The sequence below is a fragment of the Convolutriloba macropyga genome, chromosome 2 (assembly GCF_964194025.1).
Source record: "Convolutriloba macropyga chromosome 2, txConMacr16.3, whole genome shotgun sequence".
Lineage (NCBI taxonomy): Eukaryota > Metazoa > Xenacoelomorpha > Acoela > Convolutidae > Convolutriloba > Convolutriloba macropyga.
Genome location: NC_134469.1, coordinates 6494589 through 6520177, shown reverse-complemented (window position 1 = coordinate 6520177; position 25589 = coordinate 6494589). Strand labels below are relative to the sequence as shown.

The window sequence follows — 25589 nt, the reverse complement described above, 5'->3', positions numbered from 1 at the left end:
TCGGGGGTATCGAACCCGGGTCTATCGCTTGGCAGGCGACAATTCTACCACTGAATCACCGATGCTTCACAATACTCGCAGGGACATATTTTTCTCTGCTTGCGCAGTTTCCCCTGCGTGCGTGTTTTTGTCTGCATGCGCGTTTTTCTCTGCTATTCTCTGATAATAATTTCCGCATTTTTCGTGCTCAGATTTTAAGTTCCATCGGCCGGGAATCGAACACGGGTCTATCGCTTTTCAGGCGACAATTCTACCACTGAACCACCGATGCTTGACAATAATCGTAGGGACATACTCTATAATCTTATGTTTTTGTCTGCGTGCGCTTTTTCCTCTGCGTGCGGGTTTTCGTCTGCGTGCGCGTTTTTTTCTGCTATTCTGATAATAATTTGCGCATTTTTTGTGCGCAGATAACAAGTTGCATCGGCCTGGCATCGAACCCGAGTCTATCGCGTGGCAGGCGACAATTCTACGACTGAACCACCGATGCTTGTAAGTACTGGTAGGGACCTCCTCTGTAATCATATATTTTTCTCTGCGTGCGCATTTTGCTCTGCGTGCGTGGTTGTCTGCGTGCGCGTTTTTCTCTCTTATTCTCTGGTAATAATATGCGCATTTTTTGGTGCGCAGATAATAGGTTGCATTGGCGGGGAATCGAACCCGAGTCTATCGCGTGGTAGGCAACAATGCTACCACTGAACCACCAATGCTTGAAATTACTGGTAGGGACATACTCAATAATCATACGTTTTTTCTGCGTGCGCATTTTCCTCTGCGTGCGCGTTGTTGCCTGCGTGCGTATTTTTCTCTGCTATTCTCTGATAATAATTTGCGCATTTTTCGTGCGCAGATTATAAGTTTCATCGGGGGTATCGAACCCGGGTCTATCGCTTGGCAGGCGACAATTCTACCACTGAATCACCGATGCTTGACAATACTCGCAGGGACACATTTTTCTCTGCTTGCGCAGTTTCCCCTGCGTGCGTGTTTTTGTCTGCATGCGCGTTTTTCTCTGCTATTCTCTGATAATAATTTCCTCATTTTTCGTGCTCAGATTTTAAGTTCCATCGGCCGGGAATCGAACACGGGTCTATCGCTTTTCAGGCGACAATTCTACCACTGAACCACCGATGCTTGACAATAATCGTAGGGACATACTCTATAATCTTATGTTTTTGTCTGCGTGCGCTTTTTCCTCTGCGTGAGCGTTTTCGTATGCGTGCGCGTTTTTTCTGCTATTCTGATAATAATTTGCGCATTTTTTGTGCGCAGATAACAAGTTGCATCGGCCTGGCATCGAACCCGAGTCTATCGCGTGGCAGGCGACAATTCTACGACTGAACCACCGATGCTTGTAAGTACTGGTAGGGACCTCCTCTGTAATCATATATTTTTCTCTGCGTGCGCATTTTGCTCTGCGTGCGTGGTTGTCTGCGTGCGCGTTTTTCTCTCTTATTCTCTGGTAATATTATGCGCATTTTTTGGTGCGCAGATAATAGGTTGCATTGGCGGGGAATCGAACCCGAGTCTATCGCGTGGTAGGCAACAATGCTACCACTGAACCACCAATGCTTGAAATTACTGGTAGGGACATACTCAATAATCATACGTTTTTTCTGCGTGCGCATTTTCCTCTGCGTGCGCGTTGTTGCCTGCGTGCGTATTTTTCTCTGCTATTCTCTGATAATAATTTGCGCATTTTTCGTGCGCAGATAATAAGTTTCATCGGGGGTATCGAACCCGGGTCTATCGCTTGGCAGGCGACAATTCTACCACTGAATCACCGATGCTTCACAATACTCGCAGGGACATATTTTTCTCTGCTTGCGCAGTTTCCCCTGCGTGCGTGTTTTTGTCTGCATGCGCGTTTTTCTCTGCTATTCTCTGATAATAATTTCCGCATTTTTCGTGCTCAGATTTTAAGTTCCATCGGCTGGGAATCGAACACGGGTCTATCGCTTTTCAGGCGACAATTCTACCACTGAACCACCGATGCTTGACAATAATCGTAGGGACATACTCTATAATCTTATGTTTTTGTCTGCGTGCGCTTTTTCCTCTGCGTGCGGGTTTTCGTCTGCGTGCGCGTTTTTTTCTGCTATTCTGATAATAATTTGCGCATTTTTTGTGCGCAGATAACAAGTTGCATCGGCCTGGCATCGAACCCGAGTCTATCGCGTGGCAGGCGACAATTCTACGACTGAACCACCGATGCTTGTAAGTACTGGTAGGGACCTCCTCTGTAATCATATATTTTTCTCTGCGTGCGCATTTTGCTCTGCGTGCGTGGTTGTCTGCGTGCGCGTTTTTCTCTCTTATTCTCTGGTAATAATATGCGCATTTTTTGGTGCGCAGATAATAGGTTGCATTGGCGGGGAATCGAACCCGAGTCTATCGCGTGGTAGGCAACAATGCTACCACTGAACCACCAATGCTTGAAATTACTGGTAGGGACATACTCAATAATCATACGTTTTTTCTGCGTGCGCATTTTCCTCTGCGTGCGCGTTGTTGCCTGCGTGCGTATTTTTCTCTGCTATTCTCTGATAATAATTTGCGCATTTTTCGTGCTCAGATAATAAGTTTCATCGGGGGTATCGAACCCGGGTCTATCGCTTGGCAGGCGACAATTCTACCACTGAATCACCGATGCTTGACAATACTCGCAGGGACATATTTTTCTCTGCTTGCGCAGTTTCCCCTGCGTGCGTGTTTTTGTCTGCATGCGCGTTTTTCTCTGCTATTCTCTGATAATAATTTCCGCATTTTTCGTGCTCAGATTTTAAGTTCCATCGGCCGGAAATCGAACACGGGTCTATCGCTTTTCAGGGGACAATTCTCCCACTGAACCACCGATGCTTGACAATATTCGTAGGGACACACTCTATGATCATATATTTTTGTCTGCGTGCGCTTTTTTCTCTGCGTGCGCGTTTTCGACTGCGTGCGCGTTTTTTCCTGCTATTCTGATAATAATTTGCGCATTTTTCGTGCGCAGATAACAAGTTGCATCGGCCTGGAATCGAACCCGAGTCTATCGCGTGGCAGGCGACAATTCTACGACTGAACCACCGATGCCTGACAATACTCGTAGGGACATACTCTACAATCATGTATTTTTCTCTGCGTGCGCATTTTCCTCTGCGTGCGCGTTTTTCTCTGCTATTCTCTGATAATAATTTGCGCATTTTTCGTGCGCAGATATTAAGTTACATCGTGCGGGAATCGAACACGGGTGTATCGCGTAGCAGGCGACAATTCTACCACTGAACCACCGATGCTTGACAATAATCGTAGGGACATACTCTATAATCATATTTTTCTCTGCGTGCGCATTTTGCTCTGCGTGCGAGTTTTTGTCTGCGTGCGCGTTTTTCTCTGCTATTCTCTGATAATAATTTGCGAATTTTTCGTGCGCAGATATTAAATTGCATCGGCCCGGAATCGAACCCGAGTCTATCGCGTTGCAGGAGGCAATTCTACCACTTAACCACCGATGTTTGAAAATTCTTTTATGGAAATACTCTATATTGATATCATTTTCTTTGGGTGCGCTTTTTTGCGCGCGAATTTGTCTCTGTCATTTTCTTCTGCGCGGGCAAAAGAATCAGAATTTGCGCTGGTTTGCAAATTATATGTACCTTATTGTTTACCGCCTGGTATAGCTTACTATCCTGCTTATACGCCCATTTGCCATGCCATGACAATTGGTCTCTAAAGGTAGGTATGGGCGAGAGAAAAGCTTTGATGCGCAGATAATAAGTTGAATCGGCCGGGTCTATCAAAACCGGGTGTAGCGCGTGGCAGGCGACAATTCTACCACTGAACCTCCGATGCTTGAAAGTACTGGTGGGGACCTCCTCTATAATCATATATTTTTCTCTGCGTGCGCATTTTCCTCTGCGTGCGTGGTTTTGTCTGCGTCCGCGTTTTTCTCTGCTGTTCTCTGATAATAATATGCGCTTTCTTCGTGCGCGGCCCGGAATCGAACCCGGGTCTATTGCGTGGCAGGCGAAAATTTTACCACTGAACCACCGATGCTTGAGAATACTGGTATGGACATACTCTATAATCATATATTTTTCTCTGCGTGCGCATTTTCCTCTGCGCGCGTGGTTTTGTCTGCGTGCGCGTTTTTCTCTGCTATTCTCTGATAATAATATGCTCTTTTTTAGTGCGCATAAATAAGTTGCATCGCCGTGAATCGAACCCGGGTCTATCGCGTGGCAGTCGACAATTCTACCACTGAACCACCGATGCTTGACAATACTGGTATGGACATACTCTATAATCATATATTTTTCTCTGCTTGCGCATTTTCCTATTTATGCGCGCTTTTCTCTGATATTCTCTGATAATAATTTGCGCATTTCGTGCGCAGGTAATAAGTGCCATCGGCGGGGAATCGATACCAAGTCTATCGCTTTGCAGGCGACAATTTTACCACTGAACCACCAATGCTTGAAATTTTTGGTAGGGACATACTCAAAAATCATACATTTTTCTGCGTGCGCATTTTCCTCTGTGTGCGCGTTTTTGTCTTCGTGCGCGTTTTTCTCTGCTATTCTCTGATAATAATTTGCGCATTTTTCGTGCGCAGATAATAAGTTGCATCGGACGGGACTCGAACCCGAGTCTATCGCGTGGCAGGCGGCAATTCTATCACTCAACCACGGAGGTTTGAAAATTTTGGTAGGGACATACTCTATAATCATATATTTGTCTCTGCGTGCGCATTTTTCCTCTGTGTGCGCATTTTTCTCTGCGTGAAAATTTTTCTCTCTCATTTTCTTCTGCGCGGGCAGCAGAACCAGAATTTGTGCTGGTTTGCAAATTATATGCATCTTATTGTTTACTGCTTGATATAGCTTACTAGCCTGCTTATTCGACCATTTGCCATGCTATGACAGTTGGTCTCTGAAGTTAGGTATGGTGGGGAAAAAATCTTGATGCGCAGATAAAGAGTTGCATCGGCCGGGAATCGTACCCGGGTCTATCTCCTGTCAGGCGGCACTTCTGCCACTGAACCACCGATGTTTGAAAGTTCTGGGATGGACATACTCTATATTGATATATTTTTCTATTTGCGCGGGCAAAAGAATCAGAATTTGCGCTGGTCTGCAAATTATATGCACCATATTGTTTACCGCTTGATTTAGCTTACTAGCCTGCTTATACGCCCGTTTGCCATGCTATGACTATTGGTCTCTAAAGGTAGTTTTGGACGGGAAAAAGTTCTGATGCGCAGATAATATGTTGCATCGGCCGCGAATCGAACCCGGGTGGCGAAAATTCTACCACTCTGCCACCGATGCTTGAAAGTACTGGTTTTGACATACTCTATAATCATATATTTTTCTCTGCGTGCGCGTCTTTGTCTGCGTGCGCTTATTTTTCTCTGCGTGTGCATCTTTCTCTGCTATTCTCTGATAATAAAATGCGCTTTTTTCGTGCGCATATAATAAGCTACATCGGCCGAAAATCGAACCCGAGTTTACGCGTTATAGGCGAAAATTTTACCTCTGAACCACCGATGCTTGACAATACTGGTAGGGACATACTCTATAATCATATATTTTTCTCTGCGTGCGCATTTTTCCTCTGTGCGCACTTTTCTCTGCGTGAAAATTTTTCTCTGTCATTTTCTTCTGCGCGGGCAACAGAACCAGAATTTGCGCTGGTTTGCAAATTATATGCATCTTATTGTTTCCTGCTTGATATAGCATACTAGCCTGCTTATTCGCCCATTTGCCATGCTATGACAGTTGGTCTCTGAAGTTAGGTATGGTGGGAGAAAAATCTTGATGCGCAGATAATATGTTGCATCGCCCGGGAATCGTACCCGGGTCTATCTCCTGTCAGGCGGCACTTCTGCCACTGAACCACCGATGTTTGAAAGTTCTGGTATGGACATACTCTATAATCATATATTTTTCTCTGCGTGAGCATATTCCTATTTATGCGCGTTTTTCTCTGCTATTCTCTGATAAAAATTTGCGCATTTTTCGTGCGCAGGTAATAAGTGCCATCGGCGGGGAATCACTGCCAAGTCTATCGCTTTGCAGGCGACAATTCTACCACTGAACCACCAATGCTTGAAAGTACTGGTAGGGACCTCCTCTATAATCATATATTTTTCTCTGCGTGCGCATTTTCCTCTGCGTGCGTGGTTTTGTCTGCGTGCGCGTTTTTCTCTGCTATTCTCTGATAATAATATGCTCTTTTTTCGTGCGCATAAATAAGTTCCATCGCCGTGAATCGAACCCGGGTCTATCGCGCGGCAGGCGACAATTCTACCACTAAACCACCGATGCTTGACAATACTGGTATGGACATACTCTTCAATAGTTCATTTTTCTCTGGGTGCGCATTTTCATCTGCGTGCGCGTCTTTGTCTGCGTGCGCTTATTTTTCTCTGCGTGCGCATCTTTCTGTGCTATTCTCTGATAATAATATGCGCTTTTTTCGTGCGCATATAATAAGCTACATCGGCCGAAAATCGAACCCGAGTTTATCGCGTTACAGGCGAAAATTTTACCTCTGAACCACCGATGCTTGACAATACTGGTAGGGACATACTCTATAATCATATATTTTTCTCTGCGTGCGCATTTTTCCTCTGTGTGCGCACTTTTCTCTGCGTGAAAATTTTTCTCTGTCATTTTCTTCTGCGCGGGCAACAGAACCAGAATTTGCGCTGGTTTGCAAATTATATGCATCTTATTGTTTCCTGCTTGATATAGCATACTAGCCTGCTTATTCGCCCATTTGCCATGCTATGACAGTTGGTCTCTGAAGTTAGGTATGGTGGGAGAAAAATCTTGATTCGCAGATAATATGTTGCATCGGCCGGGAATCGTACCCGGGTCTATCTCCTGTCAGGCGGCACTTCTGCCACTGAACCACCGATGTTTGAAAGTTCTGGTATGGACATACTCTATAATCATATATTTTTTTTTGCGTGCGCATTTTCCTATTTATGTGCGTTTTTCTCTGCTTTTCTCTGATAATAATTTGCGCATTTTTCGTGCGCAGGTAATAAGTGCCATCGGCGGGGAATCGATACCAAGTCTATCGCTTTGCAGGCGACAATTCTACCACCGAACCACCAATGCTTGAAATTTTTGTAAGGGACATACTCAATAATCATACATTTTTCTGCGTGCGCATTTTCCTCTGCGTGCGCGTTTTTGTCTGCGTGCGCGTTTTTCTCTGCTATTCTCTGATAATAATTTGCGCCTTTTTCGTGTGCAGATAATAAGTTGCATCGGACGGGACTCGAACCCGAGTCTATCGCGTGGCAGGCGAAAATTCTACCACTCTGCCACCTATGCTTGAAAGTAATGGTTGGGACATACTCTATGATCATATATTTTTCTCTGCGTGCGCTTTTTCCTCTGCGTGCGAGGTTTTGTCTGCGTGCGCGTTTTTCTCTGCATGCGCATTTTTCTCTGCTACTCTCTGATAATAAAATGCGCATTTATGGTGTGCAGATAATAAGTTACCTCGCCTGGGAATCGTACCCGGGTCTATCTCCTGTCAGGCGGCACTTCTGCCACTGAACCACCGATGTTTGAAAGTTCTGGGATGGACATACTCTATATTGATATATTTTTCTCTGCTTGCGCTTTTTGGCGTGCGAACTTTTCTCTGTCATTTTCTTCTGCGCGGGCAAAAGAATCAGAATTTGCGCTGGTCTGCAAATTATACGCACCTTATTGTTTACCGCTTGATTTAGCTTACTAGCCTGCTTATACGCCCGTTTGCCATGCTATGACTATTGGTCTCTAAAGGTAGTTTTGGACGGGAAAAAGTTCTTATGCGCAGATAATACGTTGCATCGGCCGCGAATCGAACCCGGGTCTATCGCGTGGCAGGCGAAAATTCTACCACTCTGCCACCGATGCTTGAAGGTACTGGTTGGGACATACTCTATAATCATATATTTTTCTCTGCGTGCGCATTTTCCTCTGCGTGCGCGTCTTTGTCTGCGTGCGCTTATTTTTCTCTGCGTGCGCATCTTTCTGTGCTATTCTCTGATAATAATATGCGCTTTTTTCGTGCGCATATAATAAGCTACATCGGCCGAAAATCGAACCCGAGTTTATCGCGTTACAGGCGAAAATTTTACCTCTGAACCACCGATGCTTGACAATACTGGTAGGGACATACTCTATAATCATATATGTTTCTCTGCGTGCGCATTTTTCCTCTGTGTGCGCACTTTTCTCTGCGTGAAAATTTTTCTCTGTCATTTTCTTCTGCGCGGGCAACAGAACCAGAATTTGCGCTGGTTTGCAAATTATATGTATCTTATTGTTTACTGCTTGATATAGCATACTAGCCTGCTTATTCGCCCATTTGCCATGCTATGACAGTTGGTCTCTGAAGTTAGGTATGGTGGGAGAAAAATCTTGATGCGCAGATAATATGTTGCATCGGCCGGGAATCGTACCCGGGTCTATCTCCTGTCAGGCGGCACTTCTGCCACTGAACCACCGATGTTTGAAAGTTCTGGGATGGACATACTCTATATTGATATATTTTTCTCTGCGTACGCTTTTTGGCGTGCGAATTTTCTTGTCATTTTATTCTGCGCGGGCAAAAGAATCAGAATTTGCACTGGTTAGCAAATTATATGCACCCTATTGTTTACCGCTTGATATAGCTTTCTAGCCTGCTTATACGCCCAATTGCCATGCTTTGACAATTGGTCTGTGAAGGTAGTTTTGGGCGGGAAAAAAGTTCTGATGCGCAGATAAGTTGCATCGGCTGGGACGCGAACCCGGGTCTTTCGTTTGGCAGACAAAATTTCTACCACTCTGCCACCGATGCTTGAAAGTACTGGTTGGGAGAGACTCTATTATCATATATTTTTTTCTCCGTGCGCATTTTCCTCTGCATGAGCGTTTTTGTCTGCGTGCGGGTATTTTTCTCTGCGTGAGCATTTTTTTCTGCTATTTTCCGATAATACTGCTAGTCTCTTGCAATTTATGTGCTCCTTTTTGTTTACCGCTTGCTAGCCTGCTTATACCCTCATTTGCGACCCAAATCAACTCCATGCTATCACAATTGGTCTCTAAAGGTAGGTAGGTATGGGCGGGAAAAAAATTTTGCTGCGCAGATACTAAGTTGCAGCGGCTAGGAATCGAACCATGGGTTATCACGTGGGAGGAGATAATTTTACCACTGTACCACCGATGCTTGACAATGATGGTAGGGACATACTCTATGATGATATTTTTCTTTGCGTGCGTTTTTTTCTCTGCTGTCGCATTTTTCTCTGCCAATTTTTTTCTGCGCGGGCAAAAGAACCAGAATTTGCGCTGGTTTGCAAATTATATGCACCTTATTGTTTACAGCTTATTATAGCTAACTAGCCTGTTTATACCCCTATTTGCGACGCAAACCAACTCCATGGTATGACAATTGACCTCTAAAGGTAGGTAGGTATAGGCAGGAGAAAATTTTTGATGCGCAGATAATAAGTTGCATCGACCGGGAATTGAACCCGGGTGACGAAAATTCTACCACTCTGCCACCGATGCTTGAAAGTACTGGTTGGGAGATACTCTATTATCATATATTTTTCTCTCCGTGCGCATTTTCCTCTGCATGAGCGTTTTTGTCTGCGTGCGGGTATTTTTCTCTGCGTGAGCATTTTTTCTGCTATTTTCCGATAATACTGCTAGTCTCTTGCAATTTATGTGCTCCTTTTTGTTTACCGCTTGCTAGCCTGCTTATACCCTCATTTGCGACCCAAATCAACTCCATGCTATCACAATTGGTCTCTAAAGGTAGGTAGGTATGGGCGGGAAAAAAATTTTGCTGCGCAGATACTAAGTTGCAGCGGCTAGGAATCGAACCATGGGTTATCACGTGGGAGGAGATAATTTTACCACTGTACCACCGATGCTTGACAATGATGGTAGGGACATACTCTATGATGATATTTTTCTTTGCGTGCGTTTTTTTCTCTGCTTTCGCATTTTTCTCTGCCATTTTTTTTCTGCGCGGGCAAAAGAACCAGAATTTGCGCTAGTTTGCAAATTATATGCACCTTATTGTTTACAGCTTATTATAGCTAACTAGCCTGTTTATACCCCTATTTGCGACGCAAACCAACTCCATGGTATGACAATTGACCTCTAAAGGTAGGTAGGTATAGGCAGGAGAAAATTTTTGATGCGCAGATAATAAGTTGCATCGACCGGGAATCGAACCCGGGTGGCGAAAATTCTACCACTCTGCCACCGATGCTTGAAAGTACTGGTTTTGACATACTCTATAATCATATATTTTTCTCTGCGTGCGCGTCTTTGTCTGCGTGCGCCTATTTTTCTCTGCGTGTGCATCTTTCTCTGCTATTCTCTGATAATAAAATGCGCTTTTTTCGTGCGCATATAATAAGCTACATCGGCCGAAAATCGAACCAGAGTTTATCGCGTTATAGGCAAAAATTTTACCTCTGAACCACCGATGCTTGACAATACTGGTAGGGACATACTCTATAATCATATATTTTTCTCTGCGTGCGCATTTTCCTCTGTGCGCACTTTTCTCTGCGTGAAAATTTTTCTTTGTCATTTTCTTCTGCGCGGGCAACAGAACCAGAATTTGCGCTGGTTTGCAAATTATATGCATCTTATTGTTTCCTGCTTGATATAGCATACTAGCCTGCTTATTCGCCCATTTGCCATGCTATGACAGTTGGTCTCTGAAGTTAGGTATGGTGGGAGAAAAATCTTGATTCGCAGATAATATGTTGCATCGGCCGGGAATCGTACCCGGGTCTATCTCCTGTCAGGCGGCACTTCTGCCACTGAACCACCGATGTTTGAAAGTTCTGGTATGGACATACTCTATAATCATATATTTTTCTCTGCGTGCGCATATTCCTATTTATGCGCGTTTTTCTCTGCTATTCTCTGATAAAAATTTGCGCATTTTTCGTGCGCAGGTAATAAGTGCCATCGGCGGGGAATCACTGCCAAGTCTATCGCTTTGCAGGCGAAAATTCTACCACTGAACCACCAATGCTTGAAAGTACTGGTAGGGACCTCCTCTATAATCATATATTTTTCTCTGCGTGCGCATTTTCCTCTGCGTGCGTGGTTTTGTCTGTGTGCGCGTTTTTCTCTGCTATTCTCTGATAATAATATGCTCTTTTTTCGTGCGCATAAATAAGTTCCATCGCCGTGAATCGAACCCGGGTCTATCGCGTGGCAGGCGACAATTCTACCACTGAACCACCGATGCTTGACAATACTGGTATGGACATACTCTATAATCTTATATTTTTTTCTGCGTGCGCATTTTCCTATTTATGCGCGTTTTTCTCTGCTTTTCTCTGATAATAATTTGCGCATTTTTCGTGCGCAGGTAATAAGTGCCATCGGCGGGGAATCGATACCAAGTCTATCGCTTTGCAGGCGACAATTCTACCACTGAACCACCAATGCTTGAAATTTTTGTAAAGGACATACTCAATAATCATACATTTTTCTGCGTGCGCATTTTCGTCTGCGTGCGCGTTTTTGTCTGCGTGCGCGTTTTTCTCTGCTATTCTCTGATAATAATTGGCGCCTTTTTCGTGCGCAGATAATAAGTTGCATCGGACGGGACTCGAACCCGAGTCTATCGCGTGGCAGGCGAAAATTCTACCACTCTGCCACCGATGCTTGAAAGTACTGGTTGGGACATACTCTATAATCATATATTTTTCTCTGCGTGCGCATTTTTCTCTGCGTGCGAGGTTTTGTCTGCGTGCGCGTTTTTCTCTGCATGCGCATTTTTCTCTGCTACTCTCTGATAATAATATGCGCATTTATCGTGTGCAGATAATAAGTTACCTCGTCTGGGAATCGTACCCGGGTCTATCTCCTGTCAGGCGGCACTTCTGCCACTGAACCACCGATGTTTGAAAGTTCTGGGATGGACATACTCTATATTGATATATTTTTCTCTGCTTGCGCTTTTTGGCGTGCGAACTTTTCTCTGTCATTTTCTTCTGCGCGGGCAAAAGAATCAGAATTTGCGCTGGTCTGCAAATTATACGCACCTTATTGTTTACCGCTTGATTTAGCTTACTAGCCTGCTTATACGCCCGTTTGCCATGCTATGACTATTGGTCTCTAAAGGTAGTTTTGGACGGGAAAAAGTTCTGATGCGCAGATAATACGTTGCATCGGCCGCGAATCGAACCCGGGTCTATCGCGTGGCAGGCGAAAATTCTACCACTCTGCCACCGATGCTTGAAAGTAATGGTTGGGACATACTCTATAATCATATATTTTTCTCTGCGTGCGCATTTTCCTCTGCGTGCGCGTCTTTGTCTGCGTGCGCTTATTTTTCTCTGCGTGCGCATCTTTCTGTGCTATTCTCTGATAATAATATGCGCTTTTTTCGTGCGCATATAATAAGCTACATCGGCCGAAAATCGAACCCGAGTTTATCGCGTTACAGGCGAAAATTTTACCTCTGAACCACCGATGCTTGACAATACTGGTAGGGACATACTCTATAATCATATATTTTTCTCTGCGTGCGCATTTTTCCTCTGTGTGCGCACTTTTCTCTGCGTGAAAATTTTTCTCTGTCATTTTCTTCTGCGCGGGCAACAGAACCAGAATTTGCGCTGGTTTGCAAATTATATGCATCTTATTGTTTACTGCTTGATATAGCTTACTAGCCTGCTTATTCGCCCATTTGCCATGCTATGACAGTTGGTCTCTGAAGTTAGGTATGGTGGGAGAAAAATCTTGATGCGCAGATAATATGTTGCATCGGCCGGGAATCGTACCCGGGTCTATCTCCTGTCAGGCGGCACTTCTGCCACTGAACCACCGATGTTTGAAAGTTCTGGGATGGACATACTCTATATTGATATATTTTTCTCTGCGTGCGCATTTTCCTCTGTGCGCACTTTTCTCTGCGTGAAAATTTTTCTCTGTCATTTTCTTCTGCGCGGGCAAAAGAATCAGAATTTGCACTGGTTAGCAAATTTTATGCACCCTATTGTTTACCGCTTGATATAGTTTTCTAGCCTGCTTATACGCCCAATCGCCATGCTTTGACAATTGGTCTGTGAAGGTAGTTTTGGGCGGGAAAAAAGTTCTGATGCGCAGATAAGTTGCATCGGCTGGGACGCGAACCCGGGTCTTTCGTGTGGCAGACGAAATTTCTACCACTCTGCCACCGATGCTTGGAAGTACTGTTTGGGAGATACTCTATTATCATATATTTTTCTCTCCGTGCGCATTTTCCTCTGCATGAGCGTTTTTGTCTGCGTGCGGGTATTTTTCTCTGCGTGAGCATTTTTTTCTGCTATTTTCCGATAATACTGCTAGTCTCTTGCAATTTATGTGCTCCTTTTTGTTTACCGCTTGCTAGCCTGCTTATACCCTCATTTGCGACGCAAATCAACTCCATGCTATGACAATTGGTCTCTAAAGGTAGGTAGGTATGGGCGGGAAAAAAATTTTGCTGCGCAGATACTAAGTTGCAGCGGCTAGGAATCGAACCATGGTTTATCACGTGGGAGGAGATAATTTTACCACTGTACCACCGATGCTTGACAATGATGGTAGGGACATACTCTATGATGATATTTTTCTTTGCGTGCGTTTTTTTCTCTGCTTTCGCATTTTTCTCTGCCATTTTTTTTCTGCGCGGGCAAAAGAACCAGAATTTGCGCTAGTTTGCAAATTATATGCACCTTATTGTTTACAGCTTATTATAGTTAACTAGCCTGTTTATACCCCTATTTGCGACGCAAACCAACTCCATGGTATGACAATTGACCTCTAAAGGTAGGTAGGTATAGGCAGGAGAAAATTTTTGATGCGCAGATAATAAGTTGCATCGACCGGGAATCGAACCTGGGTATATTGCGTGGCAAACAATAGTTCTACCGCTTGAAAGTACTGGCAGGGACATACTATACGGTATAATATGATTTTCTCTCCGTGCGCTTTTTCCTCTGCGTGCGCGTTTTGTCTGCGTGCGCTTTCTCTGCTATTTTACTCTGCGCCCGCAAAAGAACTAGAAATAGCAGGTCCGTAAAAACTATCTGAACGCATCTTATCTTGAAATTTTAGGAATTGATAGTCTCATTGGAAACTTATTCGTGACAGCTGGTGTACATGCAATCGTTCCAATGAAATTTTTTGCAAAACTAATTTGGACACACCAACAAAAAAGAAGAGCCAAATATGTCAAAGAAAGTTTTTATACGAGTTAAGAGTAATAGACGCTCTCACGGAGCATTTATAAATGAAACCAGATAGAAAGAGGTAAAAAGAGGGACAGAAAGAGAGATAGATATCAGCTGAAATATATAACGACTCGGAGATCAAATAGATTTAAAATTATGAGAAAAAACCGAAAAGACATAACAAAACAAGTTTGAAAGAAGAGATGGAAAAAAGAAAAAAATATAGTCTGGGAGAAAGCCAACGGGAGCGAAAGCGAAAAAAAACAATTAACAAAGAAAAGAGACGGTAAAGTTGAAATTGAGGAGACAGGAAAGAACAGAAGGAATACAATTCATCAAAACATCATGACCCCACCCTAAGAAAAACAATAGGAAACAAAAAATTGAATTAAAAACAGACAAATAAAAAGAAACGAAGTATTAATAAACAACCAAGAAAAGAAAGAGAGAGAGAGAGAGAGAGAGAGAGAGAGAGGGAGAAGGAGAAAGGAAAGTGAGCGAGAGAACGAATGGAAGAAAAAAGGAAAGCGATAGAATGAAGGCAAATGGGACAGCGAAAAGAAAGAAGCCCAAATCATGAGAGAGAGAGAGAGAAAGTACAAGAACAGCGATAGTGAGCAACCACAAAAAGCGAAAGCAAAAATTTGAGAGCAAAATAAAAATATCACAGTTAGGAAAACACTTGAAGAGCAGAAAAAATAGAAGATCGCACAAAAGAACAAAAGAAAGATAGAGAAAGAAACTGAAGAGAGCGAGAGATGCAACAGTTCAAAAGAGAGGAGAAAACAGATCCTGGGTGACAAAACGAATTCGAGTTCCTATAAAAAGGATGGATGTGCTAATGATAACACGATGGATGTTCCCAAAACGATAAATGTGCTGATAAAAAGGAATCGCTGGCAAGCCTTTGCGAAAGCTTTTAAGAAGTCAACAAACACAGAACTGAGTTAAAGTGCTGGCTAATGCCACCAACAAAATTTTCATCGAAAAACCTAAAGAAGGAAAATTATATACCTATCATATTTGTATACCCCTGGCTCTTGAGGCTGGGGAAAACTAAAAACTGATAAAAACAAATTCAAACTTGAAAAAAAAATGCAACTTTTTTTTTAAAAAAATTGCCAAAATTTGTGATATTAAAAAGTTCAAAACTAGCCCACGACCAACAAAAAAAACTAAGTAACTTATTATTAAACCGTACGGGAGGTTTTTGACACCTGAGGTTTGAGAAACTTGAGTAATGACAATAAATGTCAAAAAAAATTAGAAAAAACTTGCAAGCTTTGTCCAAAAATGCTGAAATTCGAGATGTTAAAAACTTGAAAAACTTTCAATCACATCTAGAAACAAAAAGAATATATCACAGTTAGAGAAAACACTTGATGATCAGAAAAGATAGATGATCGCACAAAAGAACAAAAGAAAGATAGAGAAAGAAACTGAAGAGAGGGATAGATGCAAGAGTTCAAAAGAGAAGAGAAAATAGTTCCTGGGTGAAACAATGAATTCCAGTTTTGAAAAAAAGACTGAATGTGCTAATGAGAATACAATAGATGAGCCCAAGACGAGGAACGTGCTGATGAAAAGGAATCGCTGGCAAGCCTTTGCGAAAGTATTTAAGAAGTCAACAAACACAGAACTGAGTTAAAGGACTGGCTAATGCCACCAACAAAATTTTCTTCGAAAAACGTAGAGAACGAAAATTATAAACCTATCATGTTTATATATCCTTGGCTCTTGAGGCTGGAGAAAACTAAAAGCTGATAAGAAACAATTTCAAACCTGAAAAAAATGCAATTTTTATTTAAAAAATTGCTAAAATTTGTGATATTAAAAAGTTGAAAACTAACCCATGACCAACAAAAAAATCCAGTAATTTATTATCAAATCCTAGCGGAGGTTTTTTTAGTTTTTGACACCTGAGGTTAGAAAAACTTGAATAATGACAATTAATGTCAGAAAAAAATAGAAAAAAATTGCAAGCATTTTTCAAAAATGCTGAAATTCGAGAAGTTAAATACTTGAAAAACATTCAAATACATCTAGAAGCGAAAAGAAATTATTACAGTTAAAGAAAACACTTGAAGAGCAGAAAAATTGAAGATCGCACAAAAGAAAAAAAAGATGGAGAAAAAAACTAATGAGAGGCAGAGATGCCACAATTCAAAAGAGAAGAGAAAAAAGATCCTGTGTGAAACAATGAATTCCAGTTCTCATAAAAAGGATGGATGTGCTAATGAGAACACGATGGATGTACCCAAAACGAGGAATTTGCTGATAAAAAGGAATCACTGGAAAGCCTTTGCGAAAGCTTTTAAGAATGCAACAAACACAGAACTGAGTTAAAGAACTGGCTAATGTCACCACCAAATTTTTCTTCGAAAAACTTGAAGGAAAGTTATATGCCCATCATCTTTTGTATGCAATAATTTATTAGTAACGGCCCTCAAGATGAAAAAAGTCTCTATTGAGCGCTAAGAAATTGTATTTATTTCAAGACCTCAGATTTGTCATATATAGTTTTTTGGCTCCTAACTTTGGTTTTGGCATCGGCACCTTTTGGGTTTTTTACGCTTCACAAATTTTGTTCGCTGCAATCTTCTGTAATAAAAACATTTTTGTACAGTGAAGCTTTGGCAAAACAAATTTCCATCTTGCATCTTTTAATCATTGACGTTTTGGGTGAGTGACTTTACCTTCACACTTTTTCAAGACAAGCTTTTAGATAAACAACAATTTTTTGACAATGAACTAGGAAAAACAATATCATAAACCCTCTTTGTTGACACAATTCTGAAAGTTAACTTTTTCAGTATCAAAAACTTTTCGGTCATGGACCCTTTTCTGAAGAAGATTTTGGTCACAGACCTTTTTCTTAACAACTAATCGACCAATGATTTTTTCGACACAATTGTTTTTGTTCATTGAAACACCGATTATTTTTTTTCTTTAACAACGAAATTTCGGCAACAGGTTTTTTCGCAAAGCATCACGTTTCGGTCAATGAATTTTTTGTAACATATTTTGGTCAATGACCTTTTAGAAACATTAATGGTTCAATGACCTTAAATTACATTTTTTGTTCATTAATCGCAATAAAGCAACGGCCTAACCGTGCTTTTTGGTAGATTAACCGTCCTTTTAAATCTTGGTGCTCAGTGTTGCCTCTACAACATGCAGCCCTATGTGTTCACGCGATTTGCAAATTTTATGCGCCTATTTGTTTATCGGCCGATATAGTTTACTAGCCAGTGTATACCCCAATTTGCGCTGCCTACAAATCCCATGCTATGACAATTGGTCTCTAAAGTTAGGTATAGGCGGGAAAAAAATTGGTTACTCAGATAATAAGTTGCATCGTCCGGTAACCGGAACCGGGTCTATCGCGTGGCAGGCATCAATTCTACCACTGAACCACCGATTCTGGCAAGTAATTGTAGGGACATACTCTATAATCATATATCTTCCTCTGCGTGCGCATTTTCCTCTGCGTGCGCGTTTTTGTATGCGTTTGCCATTTTCTCTGCGTGCGCACTTTTCTCTGCTCTTTTACTTTGTGCTTGCAAAAAGACTAGAATTTGCGCCGGTTTGCAAGTTATTTGCACTTATTTGTTTTCCGGTCGATATAGTTTACTAGACTGTCTATACCCCAATTTGGGCTGCATACCAGCCCCATGCTATGACAATTGTTTTCTAAAGGTATGTTTGGGCGGGAAAAATTTTGGTAGGGACATACTCTTTAATGATACATTTTTCTCTGCGTGAGCTTTTTTCTCTGCGTGCGCATTTTTCCTTGTCATTTTTTTTTACGCGGGCAAAGGAACCAGAATTTGCGCTTGTTTGCAAATTATATGCACCTTATTATTTACCGCTTGATATAGCTTAGTAGCCTGCTTACACTTCCATTTTCGACGCAAATCAACTCCATGCTATGACAAATGGTCTCTAAAGGTAGGTATAGGTGGGAGAAACATTTTGATTCGCAGATAATAAGTTGCATCGGGCGGGATTCGAAAACGGGTCTTTCGCGTGGTAGGGGACAAATCCACCACTGAACCTCCGATGCTCGACAATACGGGTAGGGGCATACTCTCTAATGATATATTTTTCTCTGTGTGCGCTCTTTTCTCTGCGTTGCTTTTTTATCTATCATTTTTTCTGCGCGGGCGAAAGAACCAGAATTTGCGCTGGTTTTCAAGTTATATGCATCTTATTGTTTACCGCTTGATATAGCTTACTAGCCTGCTTATACTCCTATTTCCGACGCAAAGCAGCTTCTTGCCAAGATAATTGGTCTCTTGAGGTAGGTATGGGCGGGAGAAAAATTTTAAATTTTGATGCGCAGATAATAAGTTGCATCGGCCGGAAATCGAACACGGGTCTATCGCGTGGTAGGGGACAAATACACCACTCCGATGCTCGACAATACGGGTAGGGACAGACTCTATAATGATATATTTTTCTCTGTGTGCGCTCTTTTCTCTGCGTCGCTTTTTTATCTATCATTTTTTCTGCGCGGTCGAAAGAACCAGAATTTGCGCTGGTTTGCAAGTTATATGCATGTTTTTGTTTACCGTTGATATAGCTTACCAGCCTGCTTATACTCCCATTCAACAACCCCATGCTATGACAATTGGTCTCTAAAGGTATGTTTGGTCGGGAAAAAATTTTCATTCGCAGATAATAAGTTGCATCGGCCGGGAATCGAACACAGGTCTATCGAGTGGTAGGGGACAATTTTACCACTGATGCTTGAAAATAATGGTAGGGACATACTCTATAATGATATATTTTTCTTTGCCTGCATTTTTACTCTGCGCCCGCCAAAGAACTAGAATTCGAGCCGGTTTTCGAGTTATATGCACCTATTTGTTTACCGGTCCATATAGTTTACTAGCCCGCTTATATCCCAATTTGCGCTGCATACCAACCCCATGATTTGACAAATGGTCTCTAAAGCTAGATATGCTTGGGAAAAAATTTTTGATGTGCAGATAATAAACTACATGGCGTGGCAGGCGACAATTCTACCACTGAATCAACGATGCTTGACAACACTAGTAGGTACATTCTCTATAATGATACATTTTTCTCTGCCTGAGCTTTTTTCTCTGCGTGCGCATTTTTCCTTGTCATTTTTTTTACGCGGGCAAAGGAACCAGAATTTGGGCTTGTTTGCAAATTATATGCACCTTATTTTTTACCGCTTGATATAGCTTACTAGCCTGCTTACACTTCCATTTTTGACGCAAATCAACTCCATGCTATGACAAATGGTCTCTAAAGGTAGGTATAGCCGGGAGAAACAGTTTGATTCGCAGATAATAAGTTGCATCGGCCGGGATTCGAAAACGGGTCTTTCGCGTGGTAGGGGACAATTTTACCACTGATGTTTGAAAATAATGGTAGGGACATACTCTATAATGATATATTTTTCTCTGCGTGCGCACGTTTCGTTGTCATTTATTTTTGCGCTGGCAAAGGAACCAGAATTTGCGCTGGTTTGACAATTATATTCACCTTTTTGTTTACCGCTTGATATAGCTTACTAGCCTGCTTATACTTCCATTTTCGGCGCAAATCAACTCCATGCTATGATAAATGGTCTCTAAAGGTAAGTATAGGCGGTAGAAACATTTTGATTCGCAGATAATAAGTTGCATCGGGCGGGATTCGAAAACTGGTCTATCGCGTGGTAGGGGACAAATACACCACTCCGATGCTCGACAATACGGGTAGGGACAGACTCTATAATGATATATTTTTCTCTGTGTGCGCTCTTTTCTCTGCTTCGCTTTTTTATCTATCATTTTTTCTGCGCTGGCGAAAGAACCAGAATTTGCGCTGGTTTGCAAGTTATATGCATCTTATTGTTTACGGTTGATATAGCTTACCAGCCTGCTTATACTCCCATTCAACAACTCCATGCTGTGACAATGGGTCTCTGAAGGTCGTTGGTTTGTGCGGGAAAAAAATTTTGATGCGCAGATAATAAGTTGCATCGTCAGGGAATCAAACCCGGTCCTATCGCGTGGGAGGCGGCAATTCTACCAGTGAACCACCGATGCTTGAAAGTACTCTTAGGGAAATACTCTCTAATCGTTAATTTTTTTCTGCGTGCGCTTTTTCTCTGCGTACGCGTTTTTGTCTGCGTGCGTGTTTTTCTCTGCGTGCGCGTTTTTGTCTGCTATTTTACTCTGCGCCCGCCAAAGAACTAAAATTCGAACCGGTTTGCAAGTTATATGCACCTATTTGTTTATCGGTCGATATAGTTTACTAGCCTGCGTTTACCCCAAGTTGCGCTGCATACCAACCCCATGCTATGACAATTGGTGTCTAATGTTAGGTATGGGCGGGAAAAAAATTGGGTGATCAGATAATACGTTGCATCGTCCGGGTATCGAAGCCAGGTCTATCGCGTGGCAGGAGACCAATCTACCACTGAACCCTCGATGCCTGACAATACTGGTAGGGACATACAATGCAATGATATATTTTTCTCTCCGTTCGCTTTTTTTTGTGCTTGTGCATTTTTCTCTCTCAATTTTTTTGCTGCGCGGGCGAAAGGACCAGAATTTGCGCCGGTTTGCAAACTATTTGCACCTAATTGTTTACTGGTTGATATAGCCTACTAATCTGCTCATACCCCCATTTGCGGCGCAAAGCAACCCCATGCTGTGACAATTGGTCCTTAAAAGTAATTCTGGTCGAGGATTAAAAATTTGACGCTCAAATTTTAGGTGTATTGGTTGGGAATGGAACCCGGGCCTATCGCTTAGCAGGCAAAAAATTCTACCACTTAACCACCGATTCTTGACAGTTCTGAGATTGACGTACTTTGTATTGATCCTTTTTTCTCTGCGTGTGCGTTGTTTCCTGCGTGCGCTTTTTTCCTGTGTGCGCTTTTTTTCTCTGCTATTTTACTCTTCGCCCGCAAAAGAACTGGAATTTGCACCGGTTTGCAAGTTATATGCACCCATTTGTTTACAGGTCGATATAGCTTACTAGCTGGCTTATATCTCACAATTGGCGCCGCATACTAACCCCATGCTATGACAAATGTTCCCTAAAATTTGTTCTGGTCGAGGAGTAAAAATTTTGTCGCACAGATAATCAATTCAATCAGCAGTGAATCGAACCCAGGTTTATCGCGTAGCAAGTGACATTTCTACAGCTCAAACACCGATGCTTGACAATTCTGGGACGGAGATACTCTTTTAAGATCTACTTTTCTCTGCATATGCATTTTTCTCTTCATGCGCTTTTTTTTCTGATATTTATCTCTGTGTGCTCAAAGAAGTAGTATTTTCGCTGGTTTGCAAATAATATCGACATAATGATTTACCGGTGGATATGGCTCACTAGCCTGCATATACCCCCGTTTGCGACGCATACCAACCCCATGATATGACAATTGATCTCTAGAAGTAGGTATGGGAGGGGGGAAATTATGATGCGCAGATAATCAGTTGCATTGGCTGGGAATCAGACCGGGTCGATCGCGTGGCAGGCCACAATTCTACCACTGAACCCCCGATGCTTGAAAGTACTGGTAGGGACATACTCTTTAATCAAATATTTTTCTCTGTGTGCGCGTCTTTGTCTTTGTGCTAGTTTTTCTCTGTGTTCGTATTTTTATCTGCTAATTCACTCTGCGCCCGCAAAAGAAGTAGAATGTCCGCCTGTTTTCGAGTTATATGCACCTATTTGTTTACCGATCTATATAGTTTACTAGCCCGCTTATATCCCAATTTGCGCCTCATACCAACCCCATGCTATGACAATTGTTCTCTAAAGGTATTTTTTGGCGGGAAGTAAAAATTTTGATGAGATAATTAATTGCGTCGGCCGGGAATAGAACCCAGGTCAATCGCGTGGCAGGCCACTTCTTCTGCCACTGACAGTTCTGGGACGGACATACTCGATCATGATCTATTTTTTTCTGCGTGCGCCGTCACGACGATAACTCGTTATGGTACTAACACTTCTGCTGCTTTCGCTGTTGGCTTCCATAGCTTCCATATTCGATAATAGAAACAGCGATATTGGAAAGATTTATACGCGTAAGCGAAGGGGACCCAATGGGATACCTCTTCTTTTCAATCAAAAGACAATTTACGAAACATGCAAAAACCTAAAAGGAATATTTAAGAACATCAGGAGACGAAAAAATTACCAAATTGCTGGAAAACTGCATCAGGGAGGCCTATACACAAAAAAGATACACAGAAAAGATTAGCAGTTTTATGCTGCCAACTACAAGTCAGTACGAGTAATGGATATTGGTGTGTAAAGTCTTTGAAAATTGTGCTTATGAGAATCTGTTCAGATATTTCACTATTTTTTTAATCCGGGCATCAACATGGTTTCATCAGAAACAGATCTTTATATGCAAATTGGGCACCTCCTTTCTATGTCCCAAAAGGATCTCTTCTGGGGCCAATTCTGTTGTCGATAATCATCAGTGACCTTCCGAAAGTACTAAAAATTATTGATCCGTTAATTATCGCCGCTGACTTAAAAATCTTTCCAACAAGTAAAAAGAACTGCAAAATTCAATTGACTGCACTGAATTGATCAATGAAATATTGGAAACAAAATGAAATTGGAGGCAAACGTGCGCAACGGTTGTATTGATATTAGCACTCTACCAGTTCCAATTCAAGTAATCGAGGACTCAAGACATGAGCTGACATTCTCACTTAGAACTGGGGCTGAAGAAAGCAAGTTCTCTCTTCAATGAGGAGAAATGTGACATCAATGGTAAGATTGCAATTGAAACTAGGACTTTACAGATCTGCTGTACTACTGGTACTCGTGTATGGAAGTCACTGCTGTAGTCTATGCGAAGGCAATAAAAGTGAGCTAGAAAAGTTCCAAACGAAAGCTGTTGGCAAGATAAGTAGGCTTTGAAAATTCGAAAGCAGAAATTGAGGCTCTTCAACGTTCTATCCTTACCCCTCATATTGTAGCTAAATGTTTCGCTGATGTTTCCTAAACTTTTAATGCAGGATCGTGAAAATAATTTGGCGTTGTCTAAGACAAGAACCGAGAAGGCCTGAGGTGGATTAGTTTTCCGCTCCAGTAGACTTATAAACAAAATAAATCACGATATTGATTTCTTACGCCCGGATGGTTTGAAAAATCGAACTTTACGACTTTTGTGGAAATACTGTGACGCTAGATTCGACGAGCAAAACGTTTGTACATGGCAACATTATTGTGATTGGCAAAATTTCAGATCTGCACGGACGATATTCTAGAAGCAGAAACGGGAGGTGCCCCTCCAGAAATCTGCAAAACAAAACAACAACAACAATTCTCCTGTTTGCTGACTAACCGCTCTTGTTTTTTCCCTCTACTGATTTTTTTCCATGGGAGTATTTCCCTATAATTTTCTCCTACCTAAAACACTGTTGACTTTTCTGACCAATTTGTTCCCGAAATCGTGCTCTTTGAAAGTTTTTGGAGGCATTAGAAATCGTTTTGGTCAAGACAGGAGAGATTCAGATATGTTAACAGGACGGTTATCACAACAATTTGGCAAAACACAGATCACCTGAAAGACAAACATTTCTCTAGCCATAAATCCTTCAGCTTATTCAACCCCCCCCCCCCACTCCATCTTAATGGGCTTTAAACTAAGGATCTCTCCTCCATTAACACCATTGTGTGTGCCATAATGGGTGTTTTTTTAAGGGGAGAAATAGTGAGAAAGAATCAATCCGTCTATAAGAAGTTATGACGTTTATTTTAGGGAGGTGACGGCGATGGTCCTGAAAACAGCGCTTGGAGGGAAAAACTGGCCGGGGAAGCAGAAAGTGAACATTATCATACGAGTGGAAAATTTGGTCAGTACACAATTATGAATATTGAGTGGCATTTAGAATTGGTTAACTAGGATAACTGGGTGAAGAGGAGCAGACACCCGTACCTAACGCTCAGAGAATATCAGTTCTGATTCAGTACGATTTCAGAGAAATTTTGGTTCTCAGTACTGATTCAGAACGATTTCAGAATAGTTTGTATCGAAACCTTTCTGAATCAGAGCAAAATTCAGAATCAGTGTTCTCTGAATTTCCTCTGAATCAGAATGAAAACAGAAATTTTTTTCAACGCTGCAGAGAGACACATAAAGGTTCCATCTATTTTTAAGCGGTTTAATTAGTTTTTGGAACAATTAAGTTAAATGCCTTCACGATTTAGCGCCGTCAAGATTTGCATTTATTAAAAGAATCATTATAAATCATCATGAGAATGGAAATACTTTGGTGCAGTTTTGAAATATTATCTTTTTCGTTTGTAGATGATAGTTGGACCTCAACTCATCCGAGAGAATCTTATGAAGAATGGAGCAACCGCATGGGTCACGAATACCACGCGAAACAAATTAGAAACCGAAATGGCTCCTCGTCAAAGAATTCTTCAAAACCCTCGAATTGTTACAATCGTGCAAAGCAACGCAATAGTGGTCAAACAGCCGCATATAATTCGTCCAAATTGATACTACAGAAAGCTAAACAGCAGTCTTTATTATCAGACTACACAAAACTGTACATGAAATATCAAACATCAATCGGAATTCTAGAGATGAAGTTGAAAAGTGACAAAAAGTTAAAATTTTCCATTGATGAAATTCCATTTCCTGGAGGATCGATTGCAGAAAAAGACATACATGTAATACGTCATTACGTAATAAGTGTAAAGGATGAAAATTCAGGTATGAAGACGTTGAAACGTGAACGAATTCGGTGGCATCCTGACAAGTTTAAACAGACTTTTGGAAACTGTGTTGATATGAATGAACTGGTTATGAATAGAGTTGTATCCATATTTCAAGGAGTCGATGCTCTGTACAAGGAATTTGTTTCGAAACAAAAGATTGATGGTTAATTTATTTTTTATTTGAGTAATTTCCTGTTTATTGGATTTAAGGGATCTTTTCCGTTTGTGCCCCCCCCCCCCCCCGTTTAGTGGGTGCATATTATTTGCAACCCCCAGACGCACGCACGTACCTGCCACATTTTTACATGGTGGTTTACTATGCAATGGCACGTTCTCTGTTACTGGGGGGCGCATAACGTACCGGGGGGGGGGGGGGGCAAAAGGAAAAGATCCGATTGGATAGTTAGCTAGGTATTTTGCTGATGTTTAACTACAATGTTTTATATAACCCCCCACTATCAAGTTAAATATAGATATAATATCACTCATAATTATGTCGAAGTATCGGACGCTAAGATGCAGTAGGTGTTAGTGAAAAGTCCCAAATAAATTAGTGCGAAATTTCCGACCCCCCAACCCCACTGTTGGAATAGAAAATGCCAGCTTTAATGGTGTTTTGGAGTTCCGCTAAGTGGACGAAAAGTTTCTC

The 25589-nt window shown here is 41.8% G+C and overlaps 1 protein-coding gene and 3 non-coding genes across 4 annotated transcripts in view; 1 reads left to right on the top strand and 3 right to left on the bottom strand.

Moving 5' to 3' along the window:
- The window catches only part of LOC142335094 (uncharacterized), an 86315-nt gene extending 61191 nt beyond the window's left edge, over positions 1–25124 (top strand). Inside the window, exons 2-3 of the mRNA XM_075383442.1 lie at positions 23973–24066; positions 24522–25124. Coding sequence (XP_075239557.1) covers positions 23973–24066; positions 24522–25108 — 681 coding nt within the window. The 3' untranslated portion in view covers positions 25109–25124. The remainder of the gene's footprint in view (positions 1–23972; positions 24067–24521) is intronic.
- Trnaf-gaa (transfer RNA phenylalanine (anticodon GAA)) lies at positions 201–271 on the bottom strand. The gene has a single exon. It is a non-coding gene; the product is annotated as a tRNA-Phe (tRNA).
- Trnaf-gaa (transfer RNA phenylalanine (anticodon GAA)) lies at positions 1064–1134 on the bottom strand. The gene has a single exon. It is a non-coding gene; the product is annotated as a tRNA-Phe (tRNA).
- Trnaf-gaa (transfer RNA phenylalanine (anticodon GAA)) lies at positions 1926–1996 on the bottom strand. The gene has a single exon. It is a non-coding gene; the product is annotated as a tRNA-Phe (tRNA).
- Positions 25125–25589: the final 465 nt, after the last annotated feature.